Source organism: Mustela nivalis (genome assembly GCF_964662115.1).
Source record: "Mustela nivalis genome assembly, chromosome: 2".
NCBI classification, from domain to species: Eukaryota; Metazoa; Chordata; class Mammalia; order Carnivora; family Mustelidae; genus Mustela; species Mustela nivalis.
In genome coordinates this window covers 84,065,942-84,085,467 of record NC_139021.1, presented here as the reverse complement: position 1 = coordinate 84,085,467, position 19,526 = coordinate 84,065,942, and the positions used below count along the sequence as shown (strand labels likewise).

Genomic DNA, 19,526 nt, shown 5'->3' with positions numbered 1-19,526 from the left:
TCAGGTTCCCTGCTTGGCAGGAAGACTGCTTTTCCTCTTCCACTCCCCCTGCTCATATTCCTGCTCTCACTCTCTCTCTCTCTCACTGTCAAATAAATAAATATGATCTTTAAAAAAAAAAAAAAAAGAAAGAAACTAGATCTCAAAATAGGGAAGAAAAACATGTATATACAAAACTACAATAAAATACAACATGGAAACATAAAATACATATATAAAATATATTTACACATAAAATACATATATTTTATAATACATATAAAATATACTTTTATAATACATAAATATATGTATTTATATTATAAAATATACAAATATAATCTATATATATATAACATATATATAAAAATTTAAAAAGAATTGAAAGAAATAACTGAAAAAAAATCTGAAAAACTAAATAATAATAAAAAAAAACCATGCATGCTATATACTGATTTCCCCTAGCCCTGGACTTCTGCAGTTTTATTTGATCGGTAAAGTTGGTATTAGCCAGATGTTCCTGCTGGTCTTCCTGGGGAGGGGCCTGTTGTGCTACTTTTCTGGTGTCTTTCCCCAGGGGAATCACACTCCCCTTGCTGGAGGGCCAGGCTCCATGTAAGTGGCTCAGGAATGCACTATGTGGTGCTCTTTTGCTCCCTGATGTCTTTCAGCACAGATTGGAAACATGAAAATGGCAACACACCATCTCTAGCTGCCGTACTGAAAGTTCGTGCCCCGGACTCTTTAGTGAGCCCTCACAGAAAAGCAGTCACTCACTCTTGTCTCCCTGATTTCTGTCTAAACTCTGTGTTCATCCAGCCTGTGACAGCACTTTTATCTCACACATGGAACCTAGTTTCCACTCTCTAAACTTTACAGACTTCTGTGATACAAAGGCTTGCCCTTCTCCTGGAGTGGGGGTGGGGGAAGTCTCACCACTCTTTTGCCTCTTGCTGGGTCCCTGCCCAGAGAGTGGTCACCCAACTGTGCAGCAGTTCACAGATTCTGGCAACAACAAGCAGAAAGCTGTGCCTAGACTATTTTCATCCAGCTTCCTTCTCCAATGCCTGGGAACTCTGCTGCACTCAGGTAGGCCCGTTGTTCTTGTGCCCTCCGGGACCGTGGACCATGCTCTCTCACCTGGAATTTTGCCCCACTTTGCCACTTCAGCACCTTTGAGCCAGGGAAGTCCCTACCCCAGTAGACTTTTAAAAGTTGATTTTGTGTTCCACTGTTTATAATGCTTTGTGGTGACCTCCTTAACCAGGCTCCTCCCCATGTTATCCTCCAATATATTGCCCCAGATTCATGTCCCTGTACCTCCTACCTTCCAAAAAGTGATCGCTTTTCTATTTGTAGAATTGCAGCATCTCTTTTCTCAGATCTTTGATTTATTTCGTACCAGTTCAGAATGATTTGATAACTATCTAGCTGAATTCCAGGGACCAGACAAACTTAGGGTCTTCTCTTCCTCCACCATCTTTTTTTTTTTTTTAAATTTACCAGTGATAGAGGGAGAGAAAGCGAGCAAGCACAGGCAGACAGAGAGGCAGGCAGAGGCAGAGGGAGAAGCAGGCTCCCTACCGAGCAAGGAGCTTGATGCGGGACTCAATCCCAGGACGCTGGGATCACGACCTGAGCCGAAGGCAGCCGCTTAACCAACTGAGCCACCCAGGCGTCCCATCTTCCTCCACCATCTTAACTCCTTCCCCCCATTCCTGATTTCTTTGTAAAAATTTTTTAATTTAAATTCAATTAACTTAGTTTATTATTAGTTTCAAAGGTAGAGTTTAGTGATTCATCAGTTGCTTATAACATCCAGTGCCCTCCTTAATGCCCATCAACCAGTTATCCCATCTCCCCACAAACCTCAGTTTCTTTTAGTTCTTTATCCATTATTTACTTTAGTTCTTTGAGCATATTTAAGGCAGTTGAGGTGTTTGTCTAGTGAGTCCAACATCTGGGCATCTTCAGGGGCAGTTTATGTTAATATTCCTTTACCGTATATGTGAATGGGCTAGAATTTTCTTTGCATGCTTTGTTTCTTGTTGAAAATGTAACATTTTTAATATTATAATGTAACTTTGGAAATCAGCATCATTGTTGTTGAGGGTTTTGGTTTTTGTTGTTTAGTTATTGTGTTCGGTTTAGTGACTTCTTTGAATTCCTTTTGGTAGACTAAATTTATTGTCATGAGTGGTCACTAAATCTGTTAGCTTACTGTCCACCTGGTGATTTCACAGAGATTTCCTTCAGTGCCTGGGGACAAAACAACTCCCAGTACTTACATCTGGGCTCCATGTGTCTTGGGGCATACCTGCAATACTCAGCTGGGAAGCATAAAATGTTGCCTTTACTCTAATATCTTGTTTGCCCATGGCTTCAAGATCAGCCAGAGATGAGTGCTTAGAGCATTCTCAGGTCTTTTTAAACATGCACCCTGGTCGTTCATGCACATGGCCTTCTAGACTTATGTGGAAGCTTTTCGAAGTCTTTATTCCCCCAAGGCATTTCATTCCCTAGCCTTTTCTTCTCAGGTTTTTCAGTGTATCTATTTTTGCCCCAACTATGGTAGTGGTTGGTTTCTTTGCATTTAAATATTTTGGGGGGGAATCACCTCCGTGTAGCTATTTTTCCAACCTGAGAGAGTTCTGAGTTAGGGGAGGAAAAAAAAAAAAAAAAAAAAAAAGAAAGAAAGAAAGAAAAGAAAAAAGAAAAAGAAAAAGAAACAGAAAGAGAAAAAAGTAAAAGGAGGGGAAAGGCCTTTGTGTTAGTCCTTCAAGGACCCACCTAAGAGTCAACCACAATTGTTTGGAACCAAAAATCTGCTTTGCTTTCTCCATTATCTGGAACCTATGTTGGGAATATGGACTTCATCTTCAAGACCTAGAAGTGGGGGGTTAAGTAAGAGTAAGTTAACATGACACAACGCTTTTGTACTGGGTTTCAGTCAAGTTTTTCTCAAGCATTCACTTGCTTGGTGGAAAACTTTGACTATTTTCCAGAGATTCATAGAGTAGATTGTGACAGTTCGGGTCAGGTTTGTTTGTTTTTGGTATTTGTGTGGAGACACAGGACTTTGGCATTCCCTCTCCCACCTCTTTCACTGATGTCACCGTCATTTCTGTTTTACCTGCTTTGAGACTCTACTAGGTACATACATGTTAAAAATTAATATATCCCCCCTGCCCCGGAAAAGTCCTCTCTGCTGTCCACAGGAGCCACCCGCAGACAGCTTTACCGCTAACAAAAAAGCAGTCCATCCCTTGTGCCCTCCCTGCTGTTTGGCCAGCAAGACGGCGTCCCACAGTCCGGCCAAGTGTCCGTCCGCCGTCGTCCTCCCCGTCTGACTCTTCTGCTGATTCGGATGCACTCTCGGGCAAGTCATCTCCCATCTGCTGGAACCTTCCGGACTGTGCATCCCACATGTATTTGACGGTGACCTTGAATTCAGCCATCTCATACCTGAAAAGCTTCAGCACGCGGGCCTGCTCTGGGGTCAGCACATCGCCCTCCTTGCCCACCTCGTGGTCGGACAGCAGCGTCACCACCCCTCTCCGGAGGGCGGTGGGCAGGCCCAGCTGCCTCAGCTGTGGCTCCATGGAGTGGGGGAACTGCTCCAGGGGCCGTGGGTCCAGGGTCGCAGTGAAAGTCGCTTTGTTTCCGGCTGGAGCGAAGTCCACTTTGGCGTATTTCGTAAACCACTCCTTCACTTCCTCCTTGCTGCGGTGGGACACCGACCTCACCCCTCAACTTCTTGCTGACCTGATGTAGGTTGTCTCTGTACTCGTCAGCTGGGCTTCGATCCAAGGCCACTATCATCACCTGGTTTTTGCCAAAGAACATCCGGCTGTGCTTCCAGTTTAACCGCTTACAAAACGGATGTCCTTCGGTTTGCTGGCCACGGAGAAGAGCTACAGGTACTTGTACGTGGCCACACATTTCCCAAGCTCTTCGATCAGGTTGTTTCAGTTCTAAGCCTTTCTTGGCAGTTTTGGTTAAGGAAACTTTCTTGTCGCGCTTGGATTTGGGCATCGCGTTGCCGGCACATGCGGCGGCAGGCGGTGCTGACAGCCCCCTAAAGTCTATTTTTAATAAGTTTTGCCTATTCTGTTTTTTCGTATAAAAGAAATCATACAATATGATGTCATTTGTAACTCGTTTCTACCACTTGGCATTATGTTTCAGGATTCACCCATGTTAGAACATTCCTTTTTATGGCTGCAAACTACGCTATTGGATATGCGGCATTTCAGTTATCCATTCATCAGTGACAAACATCTAGGTTCTTTGAGCATTTGGAATATTATGAATAATAATGCTATGAACACCCATGTACAAGTGTTTGTGCAGACATGTGTTCATGGCCTCAAAACGTACTTTGCATCATACTAATATAGGATAAGCCAGCTTACTTTACTTTAGGGAGTATTTGCTTCTTGCATTTTCCCATCCCTTTATGTTCAATCTTTCTGTAATTTAACAGAATCTCTTGTAGTTACGATGTAGCTTCATGTCATTCTTTGTCCAAAATGATAACTTGTCTTATTACTGGCAAATCTAGCCCACTCACAATTATAATTACTATTACTTTTGGATTTGTGTCTATCATATCTTGAAATATCTTGTACATTTTACATGTTCTACTCCTACCTTGTCTTTTAAATTGACATCCCCATCCCCTCCCCTAGTTTGGAAGTTACATATGTGTTTTTGTTTTTTGGATTTGTTTGGTTTTTTGTTTTTGTTGTTTTTAGTTGACTTTACATTGTGAATATCTAAAGGGGATGACTAATTCTTATCTACTCTCAGAAAATAGTGGAACGAACCATAGAATAGTTCAAATTATATCATCTCTCCCATTGTACTTTAAAAAAAAACCTTTTGAAACATTCACAGGTTGAAAAAAAATTGTAGAGATACTTACACCTTTCATAATTATAATACAATATCAAAACCCCAAAACTGGCACTCCTGCGTGCAAATTCCTTTCATTTTATCACATGTATAAATTCATGTAACTACCACCACAATCAAGATACAGAAGTATTCCATCACTGCAAAGATCTCATTCATGATGCCCCTTTATAGTCATACCTCCTACCTTCTCCCCATCTCTAATCTCTGCCACTCACTAATGTTTTCCATTTCTATAATTTTGTAATTTTGACAAAGTTATATAAAATCAGACCATATGTGACCTTTGAAGATTAGCCATTTTTATTCAGCATAATGACATTGAGATCCAGCAAAACTGTTGCGTACATCAGTAATTCATTCCTTTTTATTGCCAAGTAGTATTCAATGGTATGGTTGCGCCATAATTTCTTTCTACTTTTTGGATATTATGAATAAAATTGCTATAAATAATCACGTATGGGTTTTTGTGTAGATTTAAGTTTTCCTTTCTCTGGCATAAATCCCCAAGAGGACAACTGCTGGGTCATACGATAACTATTATATATAGATTTTAAAGAAACTACCAAAATTTTCAAAGTGTCCACTTTACATTCCCACCAGCCATGTATGAGAGATTTGCCATGGCCTTTTAAAATTTTATTTGTTCTAATAGGTATATAGTGATAATTCCATTGTGGTTTTACTCTTTCCTTAATGGTTTAGTAACAGGCTAATTCCTCTCCAGTCCTTACCCATGTCATTCCTTCCCCATTTATGCTCTATAACCACTTTTATTGGATTCTTAATATCCTTCTAGCAATTTTGTTTTACAAATGTAAATTCTAACTAAGTCAAATATAGGTATTATTTCCTCCACGCCTTTTAGTTTTTACACTATTTTCGCATCAATAATGTATTCTGAATCCTTGCCAAATTAGTACAGTGCATCATTTCTTCTTTATAGCTGTACAGCATCCCATTATATAAATGTATGATAGTTTGTTTTGAAAGGGCTTTGTAATTCCACATTGCATTATTTCAAATATTTTATCATAAATAATGCTTCTTATTTGAAATATTTACTTGAGTAACTGTTTTTCATTTCTAGAAAAATTTTTTTCCAATTTTCAATTTGATACTGTTTACACTTGATTCTTTCGTCGCAGCTTAACATTCATACTTTTTTTTCTTAAGATTTTTCATTCATTTATTTGACAGACAGAGATCACAAGTAGGCAGAGAGGCAAGCATATAGAGAGTGGGGGAAGCAGGCTCCCTCTGAGCAGAGAGCACAATGTGGGGCTCGATCCCAGGACCCTGAGATCATGACCCAAGCTGAAGTCAGAGGTTTAACCCACTGAGCCACCCAGGCACCCCTCATACTTTGTTTCTTAAAGTTCCCAAGAGTCTAATGATTTTTAGCTTTTTTGTCACCTGGTATCATTTATGGCAGGCAGACTGTTCCCTCCTATGGTTTGAATTTGGGGGGGGGAGTTGAGCTCACTCTTAGCAGACTAAATTTATGCTGCCTAGATTGAGGATGTCACTGTCCATAAAGAACTTGCTTCTTCCAAGTGCTCAACAGGCAAATCTAGTTCAAGGAGATTCTTGATGTTAAATTATGAGCTTGTTTTCCCGGCCACAGAAATAGTATAAATTCAAAATCCAAATATATATTAATATAAAATTCTAGTTAAACATTGTCAAGGGAAAAGCTCCCTCTTCTAATCCAGGGCCCTGGCCAAAATAGGTAAATTTTCCCTTCCTTCCTGAAGAGACTGAATGTTTTTTTAGCTCACTTTGTGGACAGAGTGCAGCCCTTATAAGGGTCCTGGCTGTACGACGGTAAGTTATTTTCTGAGCCCCAAAGTTAGGTATACTATGCAGGTTTTTAGTTTCTTTTTCAGTTCTCTCTGGACACTGGAGATTGTAATTTCTTTATGGTAAGCTGGTTCTTACCCTAGTTTAGTTACTTCTAAGCATTCTGAATTATATGGAATAAGCTTTTTTATTTGTTTACAGCATTTAAAATTACCTCACAAGGGCAAAGAGCAAGGTAGCAGACCACGGAGTCAGGCACATCACTCTGAATCCTGGCTGTTACATATAATAGCTCTGTAAGTATAGGCAAACAGTTCATCCCTTTAGCTATCAGTTTTTCCTATAAAGCAAAGATAAAGTTGATGTGAGAATTACACTAATAAAGAATGTAAAATGTTTAGTATAGTGACTAGAATATCTCAACTACTTAAATTACTGTTCATATTTTAATAATTTTTACAAAATAAAGTAGTATGTTGTTAGAGGGTGGAACTGTGTCATGTACCTACTTTTACCTTTTTTTTTAAAATTAAACTCTATGCCCAACATGGGGCTTGAACTCACCTCAAGATCAAAGTCACATGCTCTACTGACTGAACTAGCCAGGAGCTCATCATGTACCTACTTTTAAAAACATCCATAACACTGATTGCAATAGTAGACAAATTCCCCAATTATTTATATATACATAAGACACTAATGCTGTCAATAGAGATTAACAATACCACACTGACCACATCTAACTGTGAACACAATAGTTGAGAAAGGATGACAAAATAAAAGTTTACCATACAAAATAAGATGCTGTTATGAAGTCTGAAAGTTGCATACAATATTGTAGTATATATACAGAACTCCCTTACCATTAGGGTAATCCAAAAACAGAACAAGCTCCCTCACAAAAAAATGAGCTGGTCAATTTTAAGTACTCAGAAGCAGAAGTGAAGGACTGCTTAAGAGACGGGACAGAAAGGATTCCTTTATTGGGAAATGCTAGGAGTCAACCGTGAAATAAGAGGAGAAAAAATTACTTAGATACTGCCTCATGACACTAATTTAAAAATCCCATGAATACTGCATGAGAGGAGCAGGCTTGGAAACAGTAAACAAAACTTCTTAAACATGTTAGAAACACAAAATCAAATTTTTAGGAATACTTTTTTAGCTTATTCAAATTGAGTAACAAGAGAAGCAGTTCTCATGCCTTGTTCTATTCCAGATCAACCATACCATCATCAAAAATTCTCTCTTGAATGTATGTTATGACTGCATTGACATTTTCCCCCTTTTCAGTATAGACAACCATTCAAAGGCAAACCTAAATATTAAAAAAAGTATGAGAAAGCAGTCACAGAAAACTCAGAATTAAATTTTATTTCACATTGGTAGAAATCATGAAAAAGATTTACATTTTCCCACATTACAGCACAACATTTCAATGGAATATTTCTTGCTATAAGTTAGATCTTGCTGATTTGTATAACTAAAACAACAATTTTTATTCCTCAAGGTCAAGCAAAATGACTTATTAAATGATTGTTTAAAATTTTTAAATCCAGACATAAACATATGGCTTCATTATTAACATTCTATACAGTCCATTACTAAATTATTTCCATTATCAATTAGCACCCATTTATAAAGATGCATTCCTAACATTGTTTTAGTCAGTTGGAATAAAGCAGAAAAACTACCAACAGTTTAGAAATACCAAGTATACATTTTTGCTACATATTAAACTGTTGTAACTATACCATATGTATTGAGTTGTGATTAATCTTTATCACCCATAAATTTGTTCTCCAATAATCTTTACAAATAATCTGAAAAATTCAACTACTTAAAATCAAGTAATTGCTACTTTTATGTTTGCACAAAAACTAACTAAATAAAACCCCACCTACTAAAGTGAAGTTTTCAATAAGTTCATTGGCAGATAAAAATAAAGCAAATTTTTCTAATGGACTGTTTATTTTCTACAGTAGTTGGTTTCAAACATATCTACAAACCAAGTAAACTAAAACTATGCTCAAGGAGAATCACCTTAGAGCAAATCATCTTAGAAATTAGTTTTTAAGATGTCTTAAATATTTCAGGACAGACTAGAATATGACCTACATACTCTTTCAGTTAATTACAGAAAAATACAACCACAGAATTATTCCCATTATCTAGACTGAAGATTCTAGTGACTATATAGGCCTAACTGTGGACGAAGGTGCAGTTTAAGAAATAAGTGTAGGAAGTTTAAAGGTTTCTTTATGTAAGAGTAAATACATTTTAAATACCATCAAATCTGTGATTCAAAATGTCAAATTACAGCATGTACTGGTAGCAGATGTCTATGGCAAGGAAGCAATATTTGGTCTGTTATGAAGGATAAAAAAAAAAAAAAAAGAAAACATTTTTAGAGAGAAAAAAAAATATTCAATAGAAATGGTATCAGGGAAAATAAAGCCTGGTCCCCAAATTAAAAGGGCCATCAACTTAACAGAGGAATATTACTCTTTACTGAAGAAGCATTATCCCTATTATTGGGAATAATGTAGTAACACCTCATTCTTATTATGTATTACAATCATTAAGTATATAATGAATACATTTATAAAAATACAGATAATGCATGGTGACTAAGTAATTTTGGAGTAAGTCCATAGACTAAGTCACAGCATGCATAAATCATTTATATCTTAACTGCTCATTTATACCTGAACAAATTTTCATTAAGCATACTAATAATTGTCAAATGATGTAATAAAAAAATCCGGTTACAGTATTTTATTTTGCTGAATTACATTTGAGAAAAAGAAGCTTAGCTGCTTCACCTATTTTAATACTAGTATATTCTGAATCCTATTATACAAATACATGTATAGAAACTTAAAAGACCGTATTTCCCACAAGGAGAGAGTATTATGTAGTCGGTGTCATTGGTGGGTATTTGCAAAACATCTGAACACTGCAAACGTTAGAAGTTTCAAGATTGGGCACAGGAAAAGGTTTATACGCTACTACAATGATGCTGGTGTGCACTCCTACACAAGGCCTCTTAGTGACGTCAATCAACTGGAGGTAGAAGTTTATCAATGAATTGCTTGATATCCATCATTTCCTGTTTGGAATAAAGTGATTTAATAAGCAGTTACAAAATCAGTAATTAAATCCCTACTAAAATACCACCAACTAAATGTGTGGTGTGCCAAGGTAAGGTAAAACCATATTCTCACTACATCAATTAAATGAAAAGTTGTAACAGAAAAATGAGGGTTCAACAGAAATTTCAGAACATTTCCTGTGATTAGGATTATAACTGTACATTCAAATGATAGCTCCCAACTATTATGCAGTCCTATGAAAATGGTCTGCACTTTGCTATAGCTGAACAAAAAACATGGGTGGAGAGAAAGGGGCTTAGGAGTAACAAAACCTATCCAGAGAAATATCAGTAAGGACACAATTATGGTCAACTAACCACAGGTAGAAAAACCTAGATTTTAACCTTCTCTCGTTAGAATGAAATGCTAAATTCGTAGCATAAAATATTTTGTGCCTTTCACAAGGATTTACATACAAGCAACCATTTGAAAGACAACATGTACCTATGAAAGATAAAAAAGAATATATCAAGTATTCATTTAAAAAAAAAAAAACGTTTTATAAGACTCCTGCATGTGGCTCGGTTTTCCCACTCCCCTCAAATAATTTCCTACTATCATCTCTAGTATTTCTTTTTCTTTCTTTCTTTTTTTTTTTTGACATTTTATTTATTTGACAGCGATCACAAGTAGGCAGAGAGACATTGAGAGAGAGAGAGGAGGAAGCAGGTTCCCTGCCGAGCAGAGAGCCCGATGTGGAACTCCCGGGACCCTGAGATCATGACCTGAGTGGAAGGCAGAGGCTTAACCCACTCAGCCACCCAGGTGCCCCTCATCTCTAGTATTTCAAGGCTTAACTCCACAAACACACAAATTAGCAACACAAAGAACCTTCACCCTTACAATTTAGTCAATCAGAAAATAAAGCCACAGCACATAAGTGCTCTATTTTATAACACTCTAAAGTCCTTGAAGTTTCTTGGTGACAGTACCTCTTACTACCTCTTTTCACTTTCTGCTCCTCATCATTCAGTCCAATGTTCTCCAATGTGACTGCACAAAAAATCATCACCTTTTTTTCTTTTTTTCTTGTTGTGTAAGCTCTATGCCCAACTTGGGGCTTGAACACACAACCCTGAGATCAAGAGTCACATGCTTGGGGTGTGCCAACAGTGATTCTTGATCTCAGGGTTATAAGTTCCAGCCCCACACTGAGTGTAGAGATTAGGTAAACAGAATCCCTTTTTTTTTTTTTTAATTTTATTGATTTATTTGTCAGGGAGAGAGAGCACGCACAAGCAGGGGGAGTGGCAGGCAGAGGGAAAAGCAGGCTCCCTACTAAGCAAGAAGCCTGACGCAGTACTAGATCCCAGGACCCTGGGATCATGACCTGAGCCCAAGGCAGCTGCTTAACTGACTGAGCCACCCTGGCACTCCTGAAGCTTTATTTTAAAAACACATCCACACAAACACAAATACCTGAGTTTACCTGCTAACCCCCAATGTGCTGAATCAGAATTGTGGAGTTTGTGGAGTTCTGGTGTCTGAATATTTATTAAGCTCCAGGGTATTTATAACATAAAGCCTACTTTAAAAACCAATGCTCTAGGCTCTCAGTCCCTCCTGGATACCTGGAGTGCCAGCCCACCTGTTTTCTGGATTCAGCACTTGCTGATGGTTCCAACTATGTTCTCAATAACAGCCTAGAATCCTAGGCCCCCTTGTCTTTCTGGATAAACCATATTACTACCTCTTTTCTCTGTCTGTAAAACAAATGATTCAGCCAGGCTGGGTGGTTACAAAACAGTTTTATGTAGGACTACCTCAGTGCTTGGCAATCAATTTTTATTCTAGGCCTTTTCAAGCCTCCAAACTGATGCAGGCCTCCTTCATTCTTATCAAGTGACCATATCTCCAACTTTACTGAAAAGATAAAGAGGATCTAATGTGAACTCTCAACAACTACTACCTCACCAATCCTTGTTCATATTCATTGACCCTCTTCTGGATTCTCAAGTGCTGTTTTCCTCTTTGAAGGCAAGCACTACCCATTTTAGGACTTATTTACATTATTCGATTTCCCTAAGATTCCCCCTATTAGATATTACCTTCTCTTCATCGTATTTTCTTCCTCCTTCCCTCATCAAGGGAGTCTTTTCCTCCCAACCATTAAAGAGTCTTTTTATCCTTTTTACCCTCACAAAAACTTTTTAAATAAAGGTTAATACATGTTGCCTCTACTTTTCCCATTTCCCTATCCACTTTACACAATCCACTGCAGGCTCCATCTCCCCAAACATCCAAGGTCACAGATGGCTTACTATTGGTTAGTTTCTTCCTGGTCTATTTTTTGTCAATTGTTCTCTGAATCATGGGACACTGTTCCCTTCTACTCTGAAAAAAAGACTTTTTTAAAAAAGATTTTATTTATTTATTTGAGATAGAGTGAAAGCAAGTGAGAGAAAGCATGAGCAGGGGGCGGGGAACAGGAGCAGGACCAGGAGAAGCTCCCCCTTGAGCAGGGAGCCCCGATGCAGGACTCAATCCAAGGACCCTGGGATCATGAACTGAATCAATCACATGCTTAACTGATTGAGCCACCAAGGAACCCCTTTTTCTTTTTTTTCTTAAATAACCTAACCAATTTTTTAAAAAGTTTGTTTATGTATGTAATCTTTATGCCCAACGTGGGGCTCAAACTCACAACCCCAAGATCAAGAGTTGCATGCTCTTCCGACTGAGCCAGCCAGGTGCACCACCACTCTGGAATTCTCTCCTCCTGTACTCTCATTCTACATCTAACTCCTTTTAATCCCTCCTCTCACCCCCAAGTTCTATTCCTTGGCTTTTTCCTCATGATATTCTCCCATGGTAATTCTTCAGTGATGAATAATATTGGCAATTATTCTAAATCTCTATCACAGGCTTGAGCTTCAGACAAGTATTTCCAAAACCCTTTTGTTATCACAGGGGCCTATCAATCTCAGTATGTTCATTGAACTCAGTATTATCTCCTTCCTGTTACCCTAAAACTGTTCCTTATACCTACTTTATGAATGGCATCCTGCTCTAGGACAGCCAGCTTTTCATAAGACCATGGCCCAACTGGATAGCTTGCTTTCCCTTTCCCTTTCTCTGCACACTTGCTATCCAAATCCTACCCACTCTTCCAAATCTAGCTTTTGCTTCATGTTCTTAGTACTTCCCAAGATAAAATTAATTTGGCTTAAACTTTAATAAAAAGGAATGTTTTGTTGTTTGAATTATGCACAAAGCTGGCATGTAATAGGGAAAACAGTGAATGCTTGCTGAATTAAACTGAATAAACTCTGATCTAAATCCTGCTACCCTATGATTCAATGTGAATTCATTAATTAACTCCTTTAAATAACCAAGCAATCAAATGCTACTTACGTTAAAAATATCACATGAAAAAAGCTGCAAATATATCTCTGTAATCACTGCTTCCAAACAATTACCTGCTGACAGGAACTATGCATCATGCCTTCGTAGGTTTTGAAGGTGACATTGGCTGGATTTACTAATGTTTTTAGCTTTTCGGCAGTAAGAGAAGCAAACATTAGGGGAACTAAAGGATCGCAGTCTCCATGGCACTGAAGAATAGAAATATCTCTATTAACACCACTGATAGGACCCTGCAAAAAATAAAAGAACACTAGTATTTATTCAAATGTATAGAGCATTATATGCCAGGCATTTACAACTATACCTAGATATGCAAATATAATATGTTACTTCATAAGTTTTACTAGGCCACAGAAATAAAATTCCTTTTCTCCCTATACTCCCCACAACTCTTCAGTTAAACTTTTATAGGATATATGATCACCCTGTCTTGCTTTTTTAAAAGATTTTATTTATTTACTTAGAAAGTATGCAAGCAGGAAGAGTGGCAGAGGGATAAGAAGAGAAAGAATCTCAAGCAGACTCCCAGCTGAGCATGGAGCCTGATATGGGGCTTGATCTAATGACCCTGAGATCATGACCCAGGCCAAAACCAAGAGTCGGATGCTTAACTGACTGAGCCACCCAGGTGCCCCTCCCCTGTCTTGTATTACTGTTTTCCCAATGAAGTGGTTTCTTGAAGCAGACTCAATCTTAATTATTCTTTATATGTTCACAGTATCTTGAAATAAGAGGTATGCTTTAACAGAATCATGTTCTTCTCAGTTCTTATTTAACTGATTTAAATAAGGTGGTTAATAATTAGCATTTAGTATGTATAAGACACTGAAGAATTACCATATATAGTGATGAAAAAGATCTTAGATTTTTTTTTTTAAAGATTTTATTTATTTGACAGAGAGAGATCACAAGTAGGCAGAGAGGCAGGCAGAGAGAGGAGGAAAGAGGCTCCCTGCCGAGCAGAGAGCACAATGCGGGGCTCCATCCCAGGACCCTGGGATCATGACCTGAGCCGAAGGCAGAGGCTTTAACCCACTGAGCCACCCAGGCGCCCCAAAAGATCTTAGATTTAAAGATGAATTTGAAAATAAATGTCCATTTCTCCCATGTGTATCATATATTGCTTTACATACTAGTGAGTACTTAGAAATTCTATTCTATGGTAAGATTTTGCTATTAAGCAGTAAAAATACTGAACATTTGAAAATTTTATTTCTATGTGTAAAAGATTGTCCTAAACTTATATATACATTTTAAAATATACCAAACACTTCAAATATAAGATTTATGACAAAAGGACTTATTTCCATTCTCTGCAATCCACAATAAAGACAATATAGTATTCAGATAAAGCCTACTAGGTACATCGCAAAAGTTTCAGAAAATTATTTTTTAAATAGGATGACTTGGGGCGCCTGGATGGCTCAGTCATTAAGCGGCTGCCTTCAGCTCAGGTCATGATCCCAGGGTCCTGGGATCAAGCTCTGCATTGGGCTCCCTGCTCAGTGGAGAGCCCGCTTCTCCTGCTTTCCCTGCTTGTGTTCCCTCTCTCCCTCTGTCAAATAAATAAATAAAATCTTTTTAAAAAATGAAAAATAAAGAAAGGATGACAGAGGTAAATGATGGGCTTTGGGTGATGATATACAATCTAACAAATGTACCACAGGGCTGCAGGGTGTCCATAGCCTGTGCACAGAAAGGGACTTTCTGTGTTTTCTGCTCAATTTTGCTATGAACTTATTAAACCGCTCTAAAAATATATAGTTGATTAATTTAAAAAAATGACCTCTCACCAACATGATCTGTGATCTCCCAGCTCAGTAATCTAATTCTACAAGTATCAGTCAGGCTACCTGGGGAAATGAAGCCCGGAGTGGAAGCCAGCAACTGAGTGCGGTGACACCAGCCAGTTTCTGCTGAGTGGTAAGAGCGGTGTATAAAGATAAAGCTCCTCCCTGGAAAGATAAGCAGAAAAAAGTCAATGGAACACATCCTCTGCTAACAGCAATGTAAAAGATTTATTATTAATAATGTCCATTAAAGAAAAAAAGCAACCTGGATATTTGATGTCAAATCAAATCAGGCAAACTAGCAGAAATACATACATACCCCACCCCACCATGCCCTGAAGGACATGATTCTCTACACTGAATACCACTCTAGGAACATAGCAACCACGGAATCAGTCAAGAAACAGTTAACTATATTTAAATGCACTTACAATCACCTTAGGAACATTCTAAACTTACACTTATTTTCTGCTCTGAAGTCTTAGGTATAAAATCAAACGTAGTCTTAAGTTGGTCATCTTTTCTACAGCAAAAATTCAAGATCATAAGGACTCTGTAGCAGGCACCTTCAGAGTATTTGTCTCCCCAGCTTACAATACCCTGCGCTCTGGGAAGAGCATTCCCGTTAGTATTCTAGATGCCAAGTCACTCTGACCATGCCTGTTGGTCACTGGGCCCCATGAAAATATGAGATTCTTTCTCATCCAAGATAGTCATGTTCCTTTTCTCAAGATTTTGAAATTGGGATTCAGTGATTATCAGCCTGTCTCTTTGTGTGGCTGGAACAGTAACCTGTAAATTCTAGAACTGGAAAAGCTACAGACTGAAAAGGTGTAGACTACCAACTGTAGATGAAAAGGCAAATAAAGCAAATGGACAGAAAAACAGGAGACGAGAAAGAAAGCCATGAGGGCTTTCCATTGTCTTAGCTATTTCCTGAGGCCCTGATTCATTCTCATCCTTTGTTTTCCTGATGTGATCCCACAGACTCATAATCTGTTCTTTCTTGCTTAAGGCAAGAGGAATTCCTTTCTGTAAATCATAATCAACAAATCTCAACTATATCGTCTCCTATGTTAGCTTTTTTTTCCCGAATCAAACATTCACTTCTGTACCTACACTTATGTCACAATGTGTATTACAAAAAAGACATTATCTTGACTTCAACAAATACCAAACCAGTAACCTCTTTTTACTATACTGTATTGGCAACCTATCTTTCTACTGAATTCTAACTTCTAAAGAATTCCCTAATTCTGACATTGTCTAATTCAGGCAGTCTGAACACTAAGTTGTTGATTTAGAAGGTTTACAGATTTGAAGCTAGAGCAATGTGGGCACCTGGGTGGCTCAGTGGGTTAAGCCTCCACCTTCAGCTCGGGTCATCATCTCAGGGTTCTGGGATCGAGCCCCGTATCAGGCTCTCTACTCAGTGGGGAGCCTGCTACCCCCTCTCTCTGCCTGCCTCTCTGCCTACTTGTGATCTCTCTCTGTCAAGTAAATAAAATAAAAAATATTAAAAAAAAAAAACAAGCTGGAGCAATCTGGGATGGGTGACAAGGTGAACATGTAATAAGCTGAAATAAAGATGTACGGTCAATATGAGGTAACTATGCAGAAAAAGTATAGGAGGTAGGAGAAAAGTACAGAAAGATGTCAAAAATCGCATACTTAAATCTAAAATCTGTTTTACAAGACAGAGGAAAGATGATAGAGTGACATCATCATGATGGGACACAGGTCATTCTTAACTTTGCTCCCTTCTACAAGAACTAGCATCTAATCATAGACAGGACACCACCAAGAGAATCTTAGCACATGAGGGGAGAGGGTGAGGCTGAGGCACCCTCTGAACCACAGAAACCAAGAGACCATGCCAAAAGGTAAGAGAAGTGGCTACATGCTAACTGCATTGCCCCTCTCCCAAGCCAGTGCAGCATCACCAGAGAGTCTTCCAAGAACCTCTTGTTTCTGCGGTGGAAGAAGAGAACTCCGGGGGAACAACCAGCAACCTCAAGCATTACAAGTCACTTTGTGGGAGACCCTACTTGGATTGTGTCTCAAGGGGACTACAGGGGAGTCTATGAGTCTCAACCACTGGGAATCTGTAACAAAAAGAGGGAAGAAATTCTCTTGTTGTCTACCCTACTGTTCTATTAGTAGTCTCCTCTGAAGACAGGGGAATTATACCTGTGTTTATTAAATTACAATTTTGTTTAAAGGGGGTACACAGCATCAACTTAAATACCTAACTACATGTGTGATAATTATTTTAAGAAAATACATTCCAAGTGTGAATCAATTTACTTATTAATAAATTTTCAAGACATAATCTAGAAACTGAAGGCAACTGCTAAAGAGAGAAAACTAGAAAAGCAAAAAGAATACATTCTCATAATTAACTATATCTAGTCCACTCAAACTTAATTCAGCATTAAAGATAACAATATATTAAAAACAAAGAGAACAGTACATCAGATTCTATAACATACTAAAAAAAAGACTCCTCCATAGAAAAGGACAGAATCCAGACTCCTAGATAAATATACCAATAACATATCACCCAAACTTTACCTTACCTGAGAAAATCCTCCCAAAATAATTCTGTTAGAAGGAATTCCATTCTTCACCTCTTGCTCTATCAAAGCTTTTACTAAAAACAACATAGAATTAAATCACTAATATCTTCAAAGTTAAGCCTATATATACCATTTTTAAATAGGATAAAATAGGTCAAAACAAGTGAAAAACTTGAAGCACTCTACTAACTAAAATACAAAATTAGAATGTATTTTCATTATAAAACTCATTTGCAGGTATTGTTTAAACTGTTCAATTATATCGATTATAATTTATAAACAATAGTTCTTTCTCTTATCAATCAACAGCTATTCTTTTATCTATGGTCAATTCTGCTCATATAAATATATTTCTCTCTTCAATGAAACAACCTGAAAGTTACCACTTTAAAATATAAAGTATATTACACAATTTGTTATTTATAGTATTTAAAAAGTTCATTCTGTTATTTTAAAAACTATAGTACTAATTTTTCCTATAGCCAATAAATGATGCCGGGGGAAAAAAATCAAGTGAGTCTTTTGTTTCTGCAAAATACTTTGACACAAATCTTTATAAAACGAGGACTCCTAGAATTTCCTTTTTTCCTTATAACCTGTCCTGTTTTTTTTTTTTTTTTTTGTAACTACACCTTTTACAGATTATGTCCTCTTGTTTTCACATATGCACAAGAGTTTCTTTCTTTCTTTCTTTTTTTTAAGATCTCTTATTTAAGAGCGAGCATGCAAGTAAGAGCACAAGCAGGAGTGATGTTCAGAGAGGGAGAAGCTGACACCCCGCTGAGCAGGGAGGCAGACACATGGCTCCATCTCAGGACTCTGGGATCGTAACCTGAGCCAAAGGCAGATGCTTAAAACCTAGAGCAACCTAGATGCACCAGGAGTTTCATTTTTTTTTTTTTAAGATTTTATTTATTTATTTGACAGAGAGAAATCACAAGTAGTCGGAGAGGCAGGCAGAGAGAGAGAGAGGGGGAAGCAGGCTCCCGGCTGAGCAGAGAGCCCGATGCGGGACTCGATCCCAGGATCCTGAGATCATGACCTGAGCCGAAGGTCAGCGGCTTAACCCACTGAGCCACCCAGCCGCCCCAGGGAGTTTCATTTTTAAAGATTAAAATTTCCAACTTCCGGGGGCGCCTGGGTGGCTCAGTGGGTTAAAGCCTCTGCCTTCGGCTCAGGTCATGATCCCAGGGTCCTGGGATCGAGCCCCGCATCGGGCTGTCCGCTCCGTGGAGAGCCTGCTTCCTCCTCTCTCTCTGCCTGCCTCTCTGCCTACTTGTGATCTCTGTCTGTCAAATAAATAAATAAAATCTTAAAAAAAAAAAAAAAATTCCAACTTCCGTACTTATCAAAAAATAAAAATCTGCTTTTTCTTAAACACTGAAAAAACCAAACGCCCAAATGAAAAACTATTTTCCTTTTATATAAAGAGTTTAGTACTAAGTTACAGTGAGAATGGAAAGTAATGCCCAGACTATGGCATGGAAGAATGAGCTAGAGAACAGTAAAGGGGGCTTAAGAAATAAAAGAAGTGCTGAGAAATGTGAGGTATTTATTTACAGGAGACTGCATAGCCTCAATCAGATAGAGACTACAGATGTGGGTGCCTGGGTGGCTCAGATAGTGACTGCAGATACAGAATGGGGGTGCCTGGGTGGCTCAGTCGGTTAGGTGGCAACTCTTGATTTCAGCTCAGGTTGTGGTCTCAGGGTCGTGAGATCAAGCCCTGTGTCAGGCTCCGTGCTTAGTACACAGTCTGCTTGTCCCTCTCCCTCTGCTCCTCCCTATCGCTTGTGTAAACACACATATGCTCTCTCTAAAATAAATAAATTAAACAAATAAAATCTTAACACCCACCCCCAACCACCAAAGAAAGGGAATAATGGCCGAGGTGTGAGGAGGGAAGGTTCAAGTAAGGGCCTGGGGAATGTTAGTTG

General features: G+C 38.4%; 1 protein-coding gene and 1 pseudogene across 4 annotated transcripts in view; both read right to left on the bottom strand.

The window, feature by feature from the left end:
• Positions 1-19,526, bottom strand: part of LOC309858912 (transcription elongation factor A protein 1) — a 97,587-nt gene that overhangs the window by 48,812 nt on the left and 29,249 nt on the right. For 2 of the 3 annotated variants that reach the window (XM_082719244.1, XM_082719245.1), the window contains exons 6-9: positions 17,590-17,663; positions 15,074-15,175; positions 13,274-13,450; positions 8,059-9,811 (exon numbers count right to left, since the gene is read on the bottom strand). In XM_082719244.1, the coding sequence (XP_082575370.1) occupies positions 9,758-9,811; positions 13,274-13,450; positions 15,074-15,175; positions 17,590-17,663 (407 nt within the window). In that variant the 3' untranslated portion in view covers positions 8,059-9,757. Of the gene's footprint in view, positions 1-8,058; positions 9,812-13,273; positions 13,451-15,073; positions 15,176-17,589; positions 17,664-19,526 lie in introns of those variants that run through there. The other variant, XM_082719246.1, reaches the window with a different exon arrangement.
• LOC309858914 (mRNA turnover protein 4 homolog pseudogene) lies at positions 2,927-6,059 on the bottom strand (annotated as a pseudogene). Its single transcript has one exon. The product of its transcript is annotated as an mRNA turnover protein 4 homolog pseudogene (transcript).